Consider the following 21,187-nt stretch of genomic DNA (forward strand, 5'->3'; position numbering starts at 1 on the left):
CATTGATCAGGCTATTGATTGTGGCCTGTGGAATGTTTTCCCACTCCTCTTCAATGGCTGTGCGAAGGTGCTGGATATTGGCAGGAACTGGAACACACTGTCGTACACATCGATCCAGAGCATCCCAAACATGCTCAATGGGTGACATGTCTGGTGAGTATGCACACCATAGAAGAACTGGGACATTTTCAGCTACCAGGAATTGTGTACAGATCCTTACGACATGGGGCTGTGCACTATCATGCTGAAACATGAGGTGATGGCGGCGGATGAATGGCACGACAATGGGCCTGAGGATCTCGTCCTGGTATCTCTGTGCATTCAAATTGCCATCGATAAAATGCTATTGTGTTTGTTGTCTGTAGCTTATGCCTGCCCATACCATATCCCCACCGCCGTCATGGGGCACTGTGTTCACATCAGCAAACCGCTCACCCACATGACGCCATACACGCCGTCTGCTCGGTATAGTTGAAACCGGGATTCATCCATGAAGAGCACACTTCTCCAGCGTGCCAGTGGCCATCGAAGGTGAGCATTTGCCCACTGCAGTCGATTACGACGGCAAACTGCAGTCAGGCCAAGACCCTGGTGAGGACAACGAGCAGATGAGCTTCCCTGAGACGGTTTCCGACAGTTTATGCAGAAATTGTTTTGGTTGTGCAAACCCACAGTTTCATCAGATGTCCGAATGGCTGGTCTCAGACGATCCCACAGGAGAAGAAGCCGGATGTTGAGGTCCTGGGCTGGCGTGGTTACAGGTGGTCTGCGGTTGTGAGGCCGGTTGCAGGCACTGCCAAATTCTCTAAAACGACATTGGTAGAGGAATTAACATTAAATTATCTGGCAACAGCTCTGGTGGACATTCCTGCAGTCAGCATGCCAATTGCACACTCCCTCAAAACTTGAGACATCTGTGGCATTGTGTTGTGTGACAAAACTGCACATTTTAGAGTGGCCTTTAATTGTCCCCAGCACAAGATGAATCTGTGTAATGATCATGCTGTTTAATCAGCTTGTTGATATGCCACACCTGTCAGGTGGATGATTATATTGGCAAATGAGAAATGCTCAGTAACAGGGATGTAAACAAATTTGTGGACAACATTTGAGAGAAAAAAGCTTTTTGTGAGTATGGCAAATGTCTGGGATCTCGAGTGGCACGTAAGGCACTGCATCTCAGTGCTAGAGGCATCACTACAGACACCCTGGTTCGAATCCAGGCTGTATCACAACCGGCCGTGATTGGGAGTCCCATAGGGCGGCGCACAATTGGCCCAGCGTTGTCCGGGTTTGGCCGGTGTAGGCTGTCAATGTAAATAAGAATGTGTTCTTAAATGACTTGCTTAGTTAAATTGAAGAAAAAAAATTCAGCTCATGAAACATGGGACCAGCTCTTTAAAAAATAGTTTTTCGTTCAGAATATATGTATGCAATTACTTTTTTCATCTAAGACAGTTGTGCAAATTAGTCATGACAGTCAACAATAAAACAGGCATTGTTTCCTTTATGATGTAAACCTACTCTGATCTCATTGCAATGGCTAATGAACAACAGAGACACCAAGATTAGTGAAATACTTGAGGTCATTGTAGCCTATGACGAGAGCCATGTGCTTTCATGCATGATACTTGTGGGCTGCTAAAGTTCGGAGCTGCCACAGCAACACCACTGCTTAAACCAATCAGGGAGCAGGAAATCACCCCCATTTGTTGCCTTCAAGACCCTCTGTGTTTCTGATTCCAAGGCAGAATTTGGCAACTGATGTTGCTAGGTGACCAGTGAGGGAAAATAGAGCCATTTAGCCTCAGACAAATGACTCAGACAGCTTTTGTTTTTAAACTAATTTAATGGTTTATCTTTCAATTTCCTATTGACAATTCTGTACAGATTCAGAATAGTTGAGTACTGAGTGAGAGTAGGCCTACTGTCCCTCTAAAATTCTAAAACAAAAGTAAATTACAATTTTAAAAACACTGATAATTCCTTAGTAACCTAGAGTACAGCAAATGTATGCTAAAATATTTTCCATAGCACATTCCTTCAATGTTATTGTTCATATACATTACTGAATACAGGTACTACACAGGTAAAACTGCCTAGAAATTGTAATGAAAACAAGCCACTGCTCAAAAATAACTGGCATAACCAAGTATGGTTTGAAACAACATTGTATAGTATTGCAGTATTGCTACCGCTAAAAATGGCACTGCAGTTCCAATGAAAACAAACGTAAATGTCACTTGTAACAGTTGCCCATGTAATCTCTATTGTATTTAGGCACAAAATGGCTGCCGTGTATCTCTCTGGACCTGAACCTTCTACACTCAACTATACAGGCAGTTACTTCGAAAAAGGGACAAGTAAACAGTAATGCACACACCTTAACATTACAAATGCACACACACTCACACAGACAGAAAACACTGGTCAGAGAAATGTGTCTCGAAATGTCCTCTTCTTTGTCCCGTCACAGTGCCTTGTCAACATCAGCTGGTGTCCTGTTCTGTGAGGCGGTTGACCCGAGTTTACACACCACTGGTTCATTTCAAGTCATTAAAGCACAGTTAACTCCAATTATAAAAGTTGAAATCACTCGGGGAGGTAGCTCTCGCAAAAACAAGTCTGTTTTCATCAGTCAAGTGATTTCTCCTACATGTAATCAAACAATCACATAATGGCACCAGAGAAAGTATACGACCTCAGAAGTCAGATGAGATCATTTCTGCTCCTTCTTCTTCTTCCGACTGTGTACTCTGCTCTGTCCTAACCCCATAGCATTTCAGTTCTCACTCTCTGTTTGTTTCTCTCTAGCAGAAGTGGCCTTCAGACTTTTCACATGTACCTGCCACCGCTCAGAGCAGACAACACAGGAAAAGGCCACACAGGCCCAGTCTATTGAAAGAGTGATTACAGCACACATCAAACGGGGGGCCAAACACCAACCACTCTCAGGGAACAGCTCACAGATGGAGGAACCATTACATCGCCTTCCAGTCTGCCATTCCAAACGAGGTACAGTACAGTACACTGGAGGTGTGCTTTGATCTTCACTTGGACAGCATTCAAGGCCCTTTTCCAAGTCATATGTAAGGAACGTCCATTATTCAATAGACTCTCACATTGCCTGAAAGAGTAGTCTGTAGGGTCAACAGTACACTACATAGGGAGGAGGACTGTGGTGGAGGGACAAGAAACAAGTGGTCGTCCCCGTTTGTCCCTCGGTGCATCAGACCCTGTTAACAGGTGTGGTGACGGTGAGGGGTACGGTGGAGCTTGTCTCGTTGTCAAAGTCGATTATTGTGTGGTTGGTAGTTCCCAGGCTGCTGAGGGAGTTGCCTGTGCCCATCTGTCTGTCCCTAAGACTCTGCAGGTAGCTCTGAGAGAAGGAATAAAGGAGAGAGGGGAAGAAGAGAGGAGAGAGGGAATATAATCAGAATCAACCCGGGTTCTACATGTTGGAATTCAAATAGAATAGAGTGTGTATGTGTCAGAGGAGGCTGGTGGGAGGAGCTATAGGAGGACAGGCTCATTGTAATGTCTGGAATGGAATACATGGAACTGTATCAAACACATCAAACATATGGAAACAACATTTTTGACTCTGTTGCATTTATTCCATTCCAGCTATTACAATGAGCCCATCCTCCTATAGCTCCTCCCACCAGCCTCCTCTGGAGTTTGTGTGTGTGTGTGTGTGTGTGTGTGAGAGAGAGAGACTGACCGGTGCCAGTAGGTCTCCGGCATAGCGTTTGACAGGGGTGGGCTTGCGACGGTATGTGCCCTCCTGCCCACTGTTCTGCTGGCGCTTCTTGACATCTTTCTGTCTGATCCGCATCAACTGGACCCGTTTCTGCCTCCTGCTGATGATGACTGAAACGAGAGAGATAAGAGAGAGATATGAGCCAGAGGAGAGCCAGAGGAGAGCCAGAGGAGAGCCAGAGGAGAGCCAGAGGAGAGCCAGAGGAGAGCCAGAGGAGAGAGGTGTGTTTACTCAGTGAATCATTTCTTAGTAATTCTACAGAGCACACGAGAGCTTTAGGGGAACATTTGACATTCTTAAATCACATGAAATGTAATATAAACAGCTGACTTGGGAGACAATCTGTTTCGTGTCAATACCAGGACAATGTTCTCTAACACCATAAAACCACTGTAGCAGTGAAGAGAACATAATATAACCCATAGTCCATATTGAGATATACAGATGCATCATACTCTACAAACAGCTTCCTCTACCTCCCATGCTTACCACAGAGATCCTATACATTACGTCTATATGGAATTCTATGATGCTTACCCTCAGTGTGTGAGAACCCCACGGCTGTCAGCTTCCACTGCACCAGCACCCCCATGAAGCTGAGTGCTGGCCAGATACCCATGATCACCCAGCTGTACCAGCAGAGCGACCGCGCCGGTGACAGCCTCAAGCACTGATACGCGTGTCTGGCCAGCGCCAGCATCTCCACAAAGTAGTCGGCGCACACCGTCATAATGGCCGCCCCGAACACAGACGTAGACAACACGGTGAAGAGCTTCTGCCACTGTAGGGTGAGCACGGCGAACAGCATACCCGTGCCCAGCAGCACCCCTAGGGGCACCCAGACGGTGGTGGGTGTGTAGAACTGGTGGGTGACCAGCAGGGTGGCGAGGGCAAGTAGCAGGCCCAGTAACAGACCCGTCATGAAGAGACCCACGGAGCGCACCAGCATGGTGACCAGGCCACACAGCAGGCCGATGCCGAGGCCGATACCCGCCGAGGCCTCCACACTCAGCTGGGTGTCCAGCACCCGCTCCTTGTGGCACAGCAGGAAGATTATGACAGAGCCGAACATCAGGCCCGACAGGAACATGACTGCCTTGAAGCAGCGATATCCTGGGAGAGAAGAGAGGTGAAGAGGGAAAGGTGAGGGACAGAGTAGAGAGAGGGAATGGTGAGGGAGAGATGAGAGGGGAGAGGGGTAGAGAGGGAATGGTGAGAGAGAGTGGAAAGGGGTAGAGAGGGAGAGAGGAGAGGGGTTGAGAGAGGGGTGAAAAGAAAACAATACTTATTTAAAGTTGTACTTCACTTCAATAGGGGGAGATTCAATAGCCTGAGGAATCTAACAGTAAAGAAATATGCAGGTGATAAGTTAGGACTTAAAGATAAAGTTAAATTGCAGAGGCTAGGGCACTCAGAATATCAACTGTAAGCAATGTAATGCCGTATAAATGACCCTACAGTTAAAACTAAAAAGAGAGGCGGTATGGAGGAGAAAGAAGCAATTGTGGTTATTAAGTTGGATTTGGTGAGAAAAATATAATGAATAAATAAAGTGTGTTTTTACTCTATTTGTTATCATTTAAGGCCAGACACCACACCCTAATATGATTATTGTTTTGCTGTAGATTGCAGGAAAATCCTGGGGAGAACCCTGCTGTATAACACATTAGCAGACATATGATACGTCTGAATACACATTCCCTATCCCCTGCTCTAGTACATTGTTTGCGTCCCAAATGGCACCCTATTCCCCACATATGGCTCTGTTCAAAAGTTGTGCACCATGGCCTTGGTCAAAAGTAGTGCACTATATAAGGAATGGGGTTCCATTTGGGATGCAGCCCTTGTTATTGAAGATTTATTTTATTCGTTGACGTGACGTGGTTGGGGTACGACTTGTGGCCTTGACCCCGTGGTGACCTTACCAATGAAGCAGTAGATGATGCCGAACAGGCAGCACATGGAGCAGATGACGGCAGGGATGAGCTCATACTTCCTCTCGATCTCCAGGCTGCAGGCGTTCACCTCGGCCAGGCCATCCCCTTCAGCCACGTCAGGGTCTGTCATCCTGGGGCTCCCTCCGACCGACCAGACCACCGGGGAGACAAGGAGGTGGTGGTGGTTGAAGGTTGGGACTGAAGGATAAGGAGTGGTGCTGTTATCTGAAGTTCATCAGAACAACTTGGGCGCCTGTAACATGAAAGATAAATATCTGAGTAAGTCATAGATCATCACAGGCCATCACAATGGGTTAACTCACAATGCAATAAAGTGGCTTACAGTATTTATTTGTCTCTGTTAAGACTTTAGGGCACAGTACTGGCAAAGAGGACTGAGAAGGCATCTTGGCTCAACTTTAAAATCTAGGGCTAGGTTAACAAACACTGCCTTACCCACAAAATAGAGAACACAAAGTGGTGAGTTGCGAGACTCCATTGATGCTTAACATGGTGCATGTAGGACACTCTAGAACCCCCCTCCGCCTCACCCCTCCACCCCTGATTCAGACCTCTGACCCCTCACCCCCGCCAGTGTTCCCCGAGGCTTCAGGAGAAGTGTGAAATCTGCCGGCCATCTGTGACTTCTCCCTGGTGACTCTGCATATAGGCCTGCCAGACACTCCATATGCTGCTAGCCCAGCCCCCCATGATAACCCACAGTACTGTATACCACACATACACCCTGTTGCCATGACTACAGTATCATGGGAGTACATAAACATGGACAACCACATACTACAGAGACATCCTGTAGTACATAATGAAAGAAAACTGTACCAAAAACGCCTATAGACACCAGTACCGAGTATTGGAACGTCCTATAGAATATTGAATTATTGCAGTGTCTGTCTACTCTACTGTATTTTTGTAATTATGACCATTCTAATCAACATAGCAGCAGATGTCCAGTGTCGACTCAAGTCCACTCAAACACCATCATTTTCAGTGAGCATATTCAACACTGATTTCATATCGGCAGCAAACACCCACTCAAGTTTACTGGGGTCCAAGTTTTTTTTTTTTTTTTTACAACTCTCCTAAATTGAACTTGGGGTGTCAATGTCAGGTATTTAAAATAGGCTATGTAGTAAAAAGGTCTGGGTGAAAGTAAATGACTATACTAAAAGTAGGGCTACTACGGACATCGAGTGGTGCTAGTGAAGGGTTAATCAGGCAGCCCCACTCCCCTCCCAGTGTGCCTGTTGGGGAGGATGTGTAGGGCTCATTGCTCAGGGTGGGCTGCTGGCCAGCCTTCTTTATGATCTCACCCCAGTTCTGATCCGATTACAGCAAACTCACGTTTCCAGGCTCAGGAGAAAAACAGTAACAGAGCTGGGTGCCTGCTCTCCTGATCTGCTCTTTCACTTCTCAGTCCCCCCCCTCCCTCCATTCTCCCAAACTTCTGCTTTTAAACTCCTCTTCCCACCCACCCCTCTCCCTCTCCCTCTCTGTCTGAGATACATTATGACCTGGACATGACTTGACATGGAAAAAATGAGGGCCCGTTGGAAAGTAGCTCTCTGGTTGCCTCTCTTTTTCCAGAGCTAGAGGAAGAGTTCTCACTTCATTCACTCAGTCCTTCACATGTCTGCCTCTCTGTCTCGGCCAGATAGTCCCCTCTGTTCTGTCTCACTTGTTTTCAAAAGGCCAAGGACAACTCAAGACAAATGATCTAGCCATCAGAGCTCTACAGTCCCACTGGTCTGCTGTGTCTGTGGCACGACTTTCCAAGTAGGTCTGAGAGGATGAAGCCAGGACAATGAATGCTTTAGAATGAGACTGAAATCTGATATACAGAAGTCATACAGTATTTAGGCTAATAATGTGCGGTGCAGTATCACCCTTATTGAAAGCATGAGGGCATTTCACCTTGAGGCTATAGTATGGACTTCTCTTTCATCATATTCAGTTATGATGACATGGATGGATTTGTGGCATTACCTCCAACCTGCCCTAGTCAAAGTTAACACACTAACAGGAACTTTTATTGAAGTTCATGCCAAAAAAATATCCTCTGATTGTGCAAGACAGAACTTTTGCAAACTATTAAATATATCTGTTTACAGTCAAAATTCTACTCAAACTTCACCATTCAGCTGGACCAAAAACAGGAATAGGAGAAAGTTTGAAGAGCAAGGGAAAGCTAAGATAACTGCTCACCTCTGAAGGCATTAAAAAGTGACTGCGAGGGTGTTGTGGGTAATCCATCAAGTTGCACAACTTGTTCATCCGACCGCACACACACCAACTCTCTCCCACGTCCATGTGTCTGTCCCCACATTGTCCCTGTGTGAGTCACAATGGTGGCCAGTGTGTGTGTGAGGCCTGGAGTCCGTGCCGTTCAGGGAGAATGGTGCCATTATGGGGCGGCACAAAGGCTATAAAACCCCAGCATTGACCTCTACTGGCACACACAGCAAAGCATGCTGGGAGATAGGGCATATCACATAGAGGTGGAGGGACCCCGGGAAAGGAGGTGGTGTCTGAGTGTGTATGTGTGTGTGCCATGGCATTGAGCGTGTGGGTGGATGAAGGATCCCACTGGGCACACACTGGTTGAATCAACGTTGTTTTCACGTCATTTCAATGAAATTAAGTTGAACCAACGTGGAATAGACGTTGAATTCACATCTGTGCCCAGTGGGATAAAGGGGTCTAGCTGGTAGCTGTCCAGAAGGCTGATATTGTCACCCATTCTCACCAGATAAGGAGGAAGTGACGTGGCTCCATGTTTTATCTCGGAGCTCAAGGCACAGAAGTAGAAGTTGAGAAATAGTCTCTTTCGATACATTTTGATGAAGTACATCTTGAATGACCTCATTCCAATATGACATTGTGTGTGTTGTCTTGACAACAGGTATAATAAGGTTGCTGCTAGTGCTGTATATGTAAATATAGTCACACTTATAGATGACTGAGTATGTTGGTATGAAATGACCTTGGAACAAATTGCTTTAGAATGTTGCCTAACACACTTACTTGACAAACACCATGGATGGATGGATGGATGGAGGGAGGGAGGGGTGGGCTGGAGGGAGGGAGGGGTGGGCTGGAGGGAGGGAGCTCAAGCCTCAACAGCTGAGAGATGGGCAGAGCCATGCCCAGGTTCCCCACATAGCTAATTTGGGTGGGTTTCATTAACCACTGATGGGGGTGCAGGGGTGTGAGAGAGGTCAGGGATTCCAAGGGTGCTCTGGCTTTAAGGCAGAGGGCAGCTGAGAACTAAACGTTATACAGCCCAGCTGTATGGTGGCACAGCTTGGCACAGGGGGGTATGCGAGACTGCCATTTGCCATGGTTTCCCCCTGACTGGGCATGATGCCTGTTGATCTACAGATCCGGCCCCCACCCTTATAGCTGCAGCTATAAAACTAATTCTCCATGATTCCAAATGCCAAACACCGTGCCCAATGTGTCCTGCTCGTTGGGCATGGTGGAGACTGGAGAATAGTATGGACATGATAGGACCAACCTACTCCATGGTGTCCACCTTGTGCCAACTGTGGTTGCCTATTAACCATAAGAGAAACACTCTCTCATTGGCAGGAAGCTGTGGCCAAGAGGAGAAAGTGGAGATCAGTGGCGGGGCTGTGCTGGAGGTGACTTTTCTCTCAGGGCGAGGAAGCAGAGCAGGAAAGTTAGAGTTGGATTTGGAGGCTGAAGCGTCAACACCGACACTCTTATTTTCTGGTTTAATCCAACATAACAGGCTAAAAAAAAAAAAAAAATTGCTGATATCGTGTTGAATGCCTATTAGAACATGATGATGACAATGGGTTCTGCTACAACTGTGGGTTATGATCTCTAAACAAGTCAAATAAAACACTCCACCCTCAGTCCACATGTTCAAAATGATCTCACAACTGGATTGTGTTTATATGAGCCTTTCATCATGGATTCAGATGCACTCACTCATGCTCTAATATGTGAAACATTATGATATCAACATTCACAGCTGAGAGAGAATGCTCTCTGGCTGGCAACTTGAACAGAACTTGTGTACAGATAAAGCCAATTTTTTATGTGGTCAAATAGGTGAAACACGCTTTCTGGATAGATTTACCAATCCTCCTGAACTTGAATAACACCTCTCACTGACCTGTCCAAACCATTACCAACCAAACCTGGTCCTTAAATACTTGTAATTAAATCAAATAGACATCATCAAATACATGTTGATATATGGTGCAATGAGACATCTTCCATTTTGTTTCTTATGAAGTAAAATTGCTGCACTTAATAGACCTTGTCGTTACTAAATAGACCTTGTCGTTACTAAATAGACCTTGTCGTTACTAAATAGACCTTGTCGTTACTAAATAGACCTTGTTAGTTATTGAGGAATGCTAATCAGATTAAAAGCAGTCCTGAAGAGTGTTATGTAAATGGCTGTTTTGAGCAGGGAGAGAAAAACTGAAAAACCTGCTGCATTTGGGAGCTCATTTGACTGGGAAATGAAGGGACAAGACTCGTTTGTCATCTCAGCTCATCTCAAAAACAGGGAGCAAATGAGATGCACTCCACATGATATGTGACAGTGTTTGAAAGTGGTCTACTGAGAGACAGCCTCCCTTTCATCTCTTAAAAGGCAAATAATTGACACTATGTTCTATTGAGGAAGAACATAAATACCATGGTTACAAGTCATTAAGTGCATTTCAACAGATTTATTATGATGACTAGACCACTATGGTAAAATCACAAATCTTTGATAACCTTTACTCATCCATGCTGACTAACGAAGGAAATGATGAATCTGAAGATGAAACGAGGATAGAATGATCTACCAGTCATAAAGACATCCTTAATTATTTTTGTATTTTTATTTAACTAGGCAAGTCAGTTAAGAACACATTCTTATTTACAATGACGGACTACACACAGGCCAAACCCGGGCGACGCTGGGCCAATTGTGTGCCGCCCTATTGGACTCCCAATGACAGCCAGTTGTGATACAGCCTGGAATCGAGCCAGGGTGTCTGTAGTGACGCCTCTAGCACTGAGATGCAGTGCCTTAGACCACTATGCCACTCGGGAGCCCTCAAACCTCATCTACACTCCTTTCACATCCAGACATTTTTATTAAGTTGGTGATAAAGTCACAGCTCTCCACCATTCTCTCTCTCAGCCTGTCTCTGTATCATTTCTCCTCTAAATCTCTGACCAGTCCCTCTCAAACAACACTTTGTTCCTCAAGAGTGAATGAGGCGGAGGGGGGACCTGCAATGATTTTGGCACTGCCGCACCGTCTCCCACTCCCCTCCCTCCATGCCTCCAGTCTTTCTTTAGCCAGGCTTGGACCGAGAGCAGAGAGCAGAGAGCTTTCGGTCCAAGTTCTGGACCAGGCTCTGGACCCTACAGTGCTCTTCAAAGAGAGGGAGGGAGGGAGGGAGGGAGGGAGGGAGGGAGGGAGGGAGGGATAATGTAGTCTGTAACCCCTTCAGAGAGCAGTAATTACAGAGTGAGAATATATAGAAAGTGATTTGAGGGGCAGTAAGTTTACGACAAAGCCTAACACTGACATGAACTCTAAGACCATACACACTGACCTTTCTAACATGTGCAGATGTGCCAAAATAACAAACCTCTAAAGTAATCATAAAAGATAATACATCACTATCAAACCCCCCAAACCATCTACCTCCCAATCGCCACGTAGGAAAAGTTATGGTCACGTTTCTCCTTTAAACTCCAATGTAGTTTATAGGCCTACATTTCTTCACTTACAGACACGCAAACAACTGTCTCTGATGGCAAGCACACATGTTTTATATTATGTCTGAATGAGTATCCAGGAAACCCACTATTTAGCATACTGTATATCCTTTTAAATATTGTAATAGTTTTATCAGTCTCAGAAAGAGATCCTATTCTCCCTCAAGCCCTTCCACTCCATGCCTGCCTTTGTGAAAGGCCCAAACAATGGAGGCCTTTCAATTCTGATTGTAGAGAGTTCCTTACAAAAAAGGAGAAAAAAACAGTAAGTAGAAGAACAGAGAAACAATGAGAAGCCTTTTCGAGAGGCAGTCACGTGTATGATACACATGTAGACACACACCCCTATTTCCATGCACACTCACACAACAGACACACAAACGTCACACACACACACTCATGCAAATATAACAACTCCAATCCACACATTATAATCATCCCCACCATGCACATCGACAATTCCGTGTTTGTACAAATAGGGATGCTTTTTTTCTAGAGACTGGCAATGTCAATGTAGTTCAGAGAGCCAGAAATGCCACCGACCTCCTTAATAATCCTTAATAATTGCATTCAGTTGTTAAAATAGCCTACAACAAAATAAATGGGCTGGATAGTAAATGTAGTCTGTGGTGGAAAAAGTAGCCAATTATCATACTTGAGTAAAAGGTACTTTAAAAGAAAATGACTCAAGTAAAAGTGAGTCACATGGTAAAATACTACTTGAGTAAAAGTTAAAGTATTTGCTTTTAAATATACTTAAGTATTAAAGGTATAAATTATTTCAAATTCCTTATATTAAGCAAACCAGATGGCACAATGTGTCACAGTTGTCTTCGTCTTCAGAAGAAATAGAGAAGTCCTCATCTGACAAAGTAGACCAATACGCAGCGGAGGTCGCGTTCATCTTTGAATTTAATTAATCAATAACGTGAACACTATACAAAACAAGAAACAACGACAGTGCAACAGTTTTGCAGGCTATACAAACACAGTGCAAAAACAACTACCCACAAAGACAAACACACCCTATTATATAGGACTCCCAATCAAAGGCAACTCAACACACCTGCCTTCAATTGGGAGTCCCATCCCAATTAACTATACATAGAAAACGAACCTAGAACCTATACCCACAACTAACTAACTAAACATAGAAATACATAAACACAGAGCAGTGCCCAAAACCCCCGGAATACATAAATAAAACGACCTACTACCTACACCACCACCCCAAACCATATAAAACAAATACCCTCTGCCACATCCTGACCAAACTACAACAACACATAACCCTTAACTGGTCAGGACGTGACACAATGTGTTCATTTTTTAATTACATATAGCCATGGACACACTGCAACACTCAGACATCATTTACAAATGAAGCGTTTGTGTTTAGTGAGTCCGCCAGATCAGAGGCAGTAGAGATGACCAGGGATGTTCTCTTGATAAGTGTGTGAATTGGACCATTTTCTTGTCATGCTAAGCATTCCAAATGTAACGAGTACTTTTGGGTGTCAGGGAAAATGCATGGAGTAAAAAGTACATTATTTTCTTTAGGAATGTAGTGAAGTAAAAGTTGTCAAAAATATAAATAGTAAAGTAAAGTACAGATACCCCCAAAAACCACTTATGTAGTACTTTGAAGTAATTTTACTTAAGTACTTTACACCACTGAATGTAGTATACTTATCATTACACAGAGTTAAAGAGTGATGGCGGGTCTTTATGAGAGAAAACATCGAATGCAAGAATTAGGTCTACACGTTACACGGTTTAGAACTAGCAGACTATAAGAAACAAATTGGACATATAGTGTCATTACAAAGCCAGACTAGGCTATACAGGGAGTGGAGTGTGATGGAGTCACTATGAACACAAAAACAAAGGACTGGATGCCTAGCCTCACCTACAGTGCCTTCAGAAAGTATTCACACCCCTTGTTTTCTTCCACATTTTGTTGTGTTACAGCCTGAATTTCAAATAGATTAAATTCAGATTTTGTGCCACTGATCTACACACAATAAATACCCCACGATGACAAAATTGTATTTTGTTAGAAATTTTTACAAATGAATACAAAATTAGACGCTGAAATGTCTTGACTTTGAATGATTACCCCATCTCTGAGCCCCACACATACAATTATCTGCAAGGTCTCTCAGTCGAGTAGGGAATTTCATGCACAGATTTAACCACAAAGACCAGGGACGTTTTCCAATGCCTCGCTAAGAAGGGCACCTATTTGGTATATAGGTTTTTAAAAAAGCAGACACTGAATATCCCTTTGAGCATGGTGAAGTAATTAATTACGCTTTGGATGGTGTATCAATACAATCCTTCCTAACTCAGTTGCAGGGGGGGTAAGGAAACCACTCAGGGATTTAACCATGAGGCCAATGGTGATTTTAAAACAGTTACAGAGTTTAATGGCCATGGTAGGAGAAAATTGAGGATGGATCAACTACATTGTAGTTACTCCACAATACTAACCTAAATTACAGAGTAAAAAGGAAGTCTGTACAGAATAAAAATATTACAAAACATGCACCCCATCTACAACAACGCACTAAAGTAAAACTACAAAAACTGTGGGAAAGAAAATGTACTTTATTTCCTGTATACAAAGCGTTATATTTGGGGCAAATCCAACACAGTTCCACTCTTCATATTTTCAAGCATGGTGGCTTCATCATCTTGGGACTACGGAGTTTTTTGATAAAAAGAAACGGAATAGAGCTAAGCACAGGCAAAATCCTAGAGTAAAACCTGGTTCAGTCTGCTTTCCAACAGACACTGGAGACAAACTCACCTTTCAGCAGGACAATAACCTAAAACTCAAGGCCGAATATACACTGGAGTTGCTTACCAAGATGACATTGAATGTTCCTGAGTGGCCTAGTTACAGTTTTGACTTAAATCTACTTGAAAATCTATGGCAAGACTTGAAAATGGCTGTCTAACAATGATCAACAACCAACTTGACAGAGCTTGAAGCGTTTCTGCCACTTCAAGGTCATCTCTGTCATTTACAGCAGCGCAGAGCAGTTCTTCCATTCCACCCAACATCTGTCTGGTGCCAGGGTATAAGTGTACCTCCTTAAGGTCTCTCCCATCCTAAAATACCTCCTTCGTGTACACTTCTAGGATTCTCTGGCATCCCCTAAGCCAGGGGAAAACTACATCACCCAATACTTTGAGTTTCTCTATGAATGGATGTTTGTGGATCTCCAAGACCCCAAAAACCCCTACTATTCCTTTTGGATGCTCAGCTCAGGCAATGAGACAGCAGAACTATTCCACACCCAAATACTTTGACTGCCCTTACTAGACTAATGCTACAGGAGAAGACTCTCTCCATCTCCCGGCCTAACCCACAACAAGCATCTCCTCTTGCCAACAGGGTTCATCATAGACTCTATTTCCAGGGTCTTTTAACTGAGGGGGCTCATTTGTGTGAGATCCTCATGTGTTCAGTGTATAAATACACTACCAGTGCAGGACCAACACAGTACAGTACATTGGAGTATAGACTACTCCAAGGCAGTAGTAGTATGCCTAAATCAGTCCTTGGCTTGTAGAGCAATGCCTGACAACCATGGGATATGATGGAAATCAGGATAGTAACTCATTCAGTCAATTTAATCCATTTTGAATTCAGGCTGTAACACAACAAAATGTGGAATAAGTAAAGGGGTATGAATACTTTCTGAAGGCACTGTGCTTTTAACAAAGTTAGCCTTGTTCTTCTGAGCTCATGTCCTATGAACTAGCTACTTGAAGGTCTGTGACACAAAGAAACTAGACAGTGAGACGGATTGAGTAGACTATGTTGGGATTATTGAGACACTTCAGAATGTGACTTGGTATTATAATCAATTAAATGCATCTGGTAATAAACATTTCATGACGAATATTGTTATCATGATAGACTGTCCTTTTCTGTATAGACAAGGAAGTATGCTCTGTGCATTCAGTTTTACTGTAACGAATTTAACATTGCAGACATAGATACAGCAATAACATTACAGGGGCCAAAGAAACTGGGATATCCAGACCAGGTCTATGAAGAGAGGTCCCTGGAAATGATAATAAATAAAAAGATAGAGCATCTATCAATCACAGGACTTCTCCTGAAATAGCCTGATGTAGAGAACACATGAGAAAGGCTTGTCAGATCATGGAAAGTTAAACTTCAACAAAACTTCCCGTTCTAAATTATCTCAAAACTGTCAGCACAGCAAAAAAGGCCCAGATTTCGAACTGCATTACAGATCAACAGGACAGGGAGCATGCCTCGGAGTCTGATGGTATACATGCCTCGGAGGCTGATCCTCATTGATGGTATACACAGCTGCCCAAGCTTTGCAACAGCAGTCTTATTTACACACGACCCATCGTTGCCCCCTCGCTCCTCCTACAGATGAAGAGACGCTAAGCTAAAGTTGAGACCTTTCAACTCTGACAGGTCACATTGTTGGCTGGACCATACGAGTCTTGGCAGGGTTGACCTCTGCTACCACAGCTGAGGGTCTCTTTTTTATTTCACATTTATTTAACCAGGTAGGCCAGTTGAGAACAAGTTAACATTTACAACTGCGACCTGGCCAAGATAAAGCAAAGCAGTGCGACACAAACAACACAGAGTTACACATGGAATAAGCAAAGGTACAGTCAATAACACAAAGAAAATCTATATACAGTGTGTACAAATGGATTAAGGAGGTAAGGTAATAAATAGGCCATAGTAGCGAAGTAATTACAATTTAGCAAATTAACACTGGAGTGATAGATGTGCAAGTAGAAATACTGGTGTGCAAAAAAGAAAAAAGTAAATAAAAACAATATGGGGACGAGGTAGGTAGATTGGATGGGCTATTTACAGATGGACTGTGTACAGCTGCAGCGATCGGTAAGCTGCTCAGATAGCTGATGCTTAAAGTTAAAGTCTCCAACTTCAGCGATTTTTGCAATTTGTTCAAGTCATTGGCAGCAAAGAACTGTAAGGAAAGGCGGCCAAAGGAGGTGTTGGCTTTGGGGATGACCAGTGAGATATACCTGCTGGAGCAGTGCTACGAGTGGGTGCTGTTATGGTGACCAGTGAGCTGAGATAAGGTGGAGCTTAACCTAGCAAAGGCTTATAGATGACCTGGAGCCAGTGTGTCTGGCCACGAATATGTAGCGAGGGCCAGCCGACGAGAGCATACAGGTCGCAGTGGTGGGTAGTATATGGGGCTTTGGTGACAAAACGGATGGCACTGTGATAGACTGCATCCAGTTTGCTGAGTAGTGTTGGAGGCTATTATGTAAATGACATCGCCAAAGTCGAGGATCGGTACTATAGTCAGTTTTACGAGGGTATGTTTGGCAGCGTGAGTGAAAGATGCTTTGTTTGCGAAATAGGAAGCCGATTCTAGATTTAATTTTGGATTGGAGATGTTTAATATGAGTCTGGAAGGAGAGTTTACAGTCTAGCCAGACACCAAGGTATTTGTAGTTGTCCACATATTCTAAGTCAGAACCATCCAGAGTATTGATGCTAGTCGGGCGGGCGGGTGTGGGCAGCGATCGGTTGAAAAGCATGCATTTAGTTTTACTAGCGTTTAAGAGCAGTTGGAGGCCATGGAAGGAGTGTTGTATGGCATTGAAGCTCGTTTGGAGGTTTGTTAACATAGTGTCCAAAGAAGGGCCAGTTCTATACAGAATGGTGTCATCTGCGTAGAAGTGGATCAAGGAATCACCAGCAGCAAGAGCGACATCGTTGATATATACAGAGAAAAGAGTCAGCCCGAGAATTGAACCCTGTGGCACCCCCATAGAGACTGCCAGAGTTCCGGAAAACAGGCCCTCCGATTTGACACACATCTAAGAAGTAGTTGGTGAACCAGGCGAGGCAGTCATTTGATTAACCAAGGCTGTTGAGTCTGCCGATAAGAACACGGTGATTGACAGAGTCGAAAGCCTTGGCCAGGTCGATGAAGACGGCTGCACAGTACTGTCTTTTATCGATGGCGGTTATGATATTGTTTAATAACTTGAGCGTGGCTGAGGTGCACCCATGACCAGCTCGGAAACCCGAAGTGTACAGCGGAGAAAGTACGTGGGATTCGAAATGGTCAGTGATCTGTTTGTTAACTTGGCTTTCGAAGACTTTAGAAAGGCAGGGCAGGATGAATATAGGTCTGTAACAGTTTGGGTCTAGAGTGTCACCCTCTTTGAAGAGGGGGAGGACCGAGGCAGCTTTCCAATCTTTAGGGATCTCGGATGATACGAAAGACAGGTTGAACAGACTGGTAATAGGGGTTGTAACAATGGTGGCGGATCATTTTAGAAAGAGAGGGTCCAGATTGTCTAGCCCCTGTACGGGTCCAGGTTTTGCAGCTCTTTCAGAACATCTGCTATCTGGATTTGGGTGAAGGAGAAGCTGGGGAGGCTTGGGCAAGTAGCTGCGGGGGATGCGGAGCTGTTGGCCGGGGTTGGGATAGCCGGGAGGAAAGCATGGCCAGCCGTAGAGAAATGCTTATTGAAATTCTCGATTATTGTGGATTTATCGGTGGTGACAGTGTTTCCTAGCCTCAGTGCAGTGGGCAGCTGGGAGGAGGTGCTCTTATTCTCCATGGACTGAACAGTGTCCCAAAACTTTTTGGAGTTAGAGCTACAGGATGCAAATTTCTGTTTGAAAAAGCTAGCCTTTGCTTTCCTAACTGACTGCGTGTATTGGTTCCTGACTTCCCTGAAAAGTTGCATATCGCGGGGACTATTCGATGCTAGTGCAGTCCGCCACAGGATGTTTTTGTGCTGGTCGAGGGCAGTCAGGTCTGGAGTGAACCAAGGGCTTGTCACGTCCTGACCAGCAGAGGGAGTAGTTGTGTAGTATTTTGGTCAGGACGTGGCAGAAGAAGTCTGTGTATGTGTTTTCTAGTATGTCTGTTTCTTTGTTGGTCTGTGTGGCTCCCGATCAGGAACAGCTGGTTATCGTTGTTCCTGATTGGGAGTCATATATTAGGAGTGTGTTATTCACCTGGGGTTTGTGGGTTGTTGTTTTTCGCACTGCTAGATTCTGTATAGCCTGTGAAACTGTCACCTGTCGTTCTTCGTTTTCTTGTTTTCTGTGTTCACTTTATTCTAATTAAATATAAAGATGAGCATTCATATCCCGTCTGCGTTTTGGTCATCCATTCCCAACGACAGTCGTTACAGAACAACCCACCAAACAAAGACCAAGCAGCAGAGGAAGGAGCAGCAGGTGGAGTATATGGACTATAGAGAGAGATGGACTTGGGAACAGATTCTGGCCGGAGAGGGCCCGTGGAAGAAGGCTGGGGAGGACCGGGAACGCTACCGGGGAACACGACTGGCGAGGAAGCCGGAGAGGCACCCCCAATAATGTTTTGGGGGGGGCACACGGGTAGTTTGGCTGGGCCAAGGAAGAGCCATAAGCCAGCTACCCGTGATTATATGGAGGAGCGGATGGAGTGGAGGGCGCCGTGTTTTGCTGAGGTGTGCACAATCTCGCCCATACGCACACACAGTCCAGTGCGAGCTATTCCAGCCCCTCACAGATGCCGTGCTAGAGTGGGCATCCAGCCTGGTAGGAGGATGCTTGCGCAGCGCGTCTGGTCGCCGGTACGCCTCCTAGGACCAGGCTACCCTACGCCCGCACTACGCACAGTAACCATCAAGCCCCTGCACAGCCCAGTTCGCCCTGTACTAGCACCCCGCTCGTACAGGGCTGCTAGTTCCACCCAGCCAGGACGGGTTGGGCAGGAGGTGCGAGCAAGACCACCTGTGCGCCTCCTTGGCCCAGTCTGTCCGGTTCCCGCCTCTCGTGCTGACCCGGAAGTGAGTACCTCCAGTCTGGCATGACCAGTACCAGCACCATGAATCAAGCTTCCCATGAGTCAGCCTAGTCCTATTCAGCCTGTTCCCGCTCCTCGCACTAGCCCTGAGGTGCATGTCCCCAGGCTGGTACCTCCACTACCAGCCCCACGCATCAGGCTTCCAGTGCGTCAGACCAGGCCAGAGTGTCCGGCAACAGTGCCTCGTCCAGAGTGTCCGGCAGCAGTGCCTCGTCCAGAGTGTCCGGCAGCAGTGCCTCGTCCAGAGTGTCCGGCAACAGTGCCTTGTCAAGAGTGTCCGGAACCAGGGGAGACGGCCCACTGTCCTGAACCAGGGGAGACGGCCCACTGTCCTGAACCAGGGGAGACGGCCCACTGTCCTGAACCAGGGGAGACGGCCCACTGTCCTGAACCAGGGGAGACGGCCCACTGTCCGGAACCAGGGTAGACGGTCCACTGTCCGGAACCAGGGGAGACGGCCCACTGTCCTGAACCAGGGGAGACGGCCCACTGTCCTGAACCAGGGGAGACGGCCCACTGTCTGGAACCAGGGGAGACGGCCCACTGTCTGGAACCAGGGGAGACGGCCCACTGTCCGGAACCAGGGGAGACGGCCCACTGTCCGGAACCAGGGGAGACGGCCCACTGTCCAGAACCGGTTGAGTCTGCCCACTGTCCGAAACCGGTTGAGTCTGCCCACTGTCCGGAACCGGTTGAGTCTGCCTGCGACCCGGAACCGGTTGAGTCTGCCTGCGACCCGGAACCGGTTGAGTCTGCCTGCGACCCGGAACCGGTTGAGTCTGCCTGCGACCCGGAACCGGTTGAGTCTGCCTGCGACCCGGAACCGGTTGAGTCTGCCTGCGACCCGGAACCAAGTGAGTCTGTCAGCAATCCGGAACCAAGTGAGTCTATTTACGATCCGGAATTGAATAAGTGTATATTTAACTGTGAACTAAATGAGTCTGCCTACAGTCTGGAGGGCAGTAGGCCGGAACCAGAGCCACCTCCAGGATAGGTGGGTTGGGGAGGGGGGGGTGTAGCACTAGTGCCGTCGTTGACGGCAGCCACCCTCCCTTCCTTCCCTTTTTGTTTAGGGGGTATTATTTTTGTTGTGGTATTGGGGATTTTTGTGGGGGGGGGGTACTGTCACGTCCTGACCAGTAGAGGGAGTAGTTGTGTAGTATTTTGGTCAGGACGTGGCAGAAGACGTCTGTGTATGTGTTTTCTAGTATGTCTGTTTCTTTGTTGGTCTGTGTGGCTCCCGATCAGGAACAGCTGGTTATCGTTGTTCCTGATTGGGAGTCATATATTAGGAGTGTGTTTTTCACTTGTTGTTTTTCGCACTGCTAGATTCTGTATAGCCTGTGAAACTGTCACCTGTCGTTCTTCGTTTTCTTGTTTTCTGTGTTCACTTTATTCTAATTAAATATAAAGATGAGCATTCATATCCCGTCTGCGTTTTGGTCATCCATTCCCAACGACAGTCGTTACAGGGCTATATCTGTTCTTAGTTCTACATTTTTTGAAAGGGGCATGCTTATTTTTTGGGGGCGGCAGGGTAGCCTAGTGGTTAGAGCGTTGGGCTAGTAACCAAAGGTTACAAGTTCGAATCTCCGAGCTGACAAGGTAAAAATTTGTCGTTCTGCCCCTGAACAAGGCAGTTAACCCACTGTTCCTAGGCCATCATTGAAAATATGAATTTGTTCTTAACTGACTTGCCTAGTTAAATAAAGGTAAAATAATTTAAAAAAAAATTAAATGTAAGATGGTGAGGAAATTACTTTTAAAGAACGACCAGGCATCCTCTACTGATGGGATGAGGTCAATATCCTTCCAGGATACCTGGGCCTGGTCGATTAGAAAGGCCCCTC

At 45.6% G+C, this 21,187-nt stretch overlaps 1 protein-coding gene across 1 annotated transcript in view; it reads right to left on the reverse strand.

Annotated features, from left to right (window-relative positions):
• Positions 1-1,829: 1,829 nt before the first annotated feature.
• LOC106583281 (transmembrane protein 198) overlaps positions 1,830-21,187 on the reverse strand; it is a 21,556-nt gene continuing 2,198 nt past the window's right edge. Inside the window, exons 2-5 of the mRNA XM_014167250.3 lie at positions 5,689-5,953; positions 4,301-4,876; positions 3,725-3,873; positions 1,830-3,379 (exon numbers count right to left, since the gene is read on the reverse strand). Coding sequence (XP_014022725.3) covers positions 3,230-3,379; positions 3,725-3,873; positions 4,301-4,876; positions 5,689-5,830 — 1,017 coding nt within the window. The 5' untranslated portion in view covers positions 5,831-5,953 and the 3' untranslated portion in view covers positions 1,830-3,229. The remainder of the gene's footprint in view (positions 3,380-3,724; positions 3,874-4,300; positions 4,877-5,688; positions 5,954-21,187) is intronic.

This window comes from Salmo salar, chromosome 22 (genome assembly GCF_965601325.2).
Source record: "Salmo salar chromosome 22, fSalSal1, whole genome shotgun sequence".
Taxonomy (NCBI): Eukaryota; Metazoa; Chordata; class Actinopteri; order Salmoniformes; family Salmonidae; genus Salmo; species Salmo salar.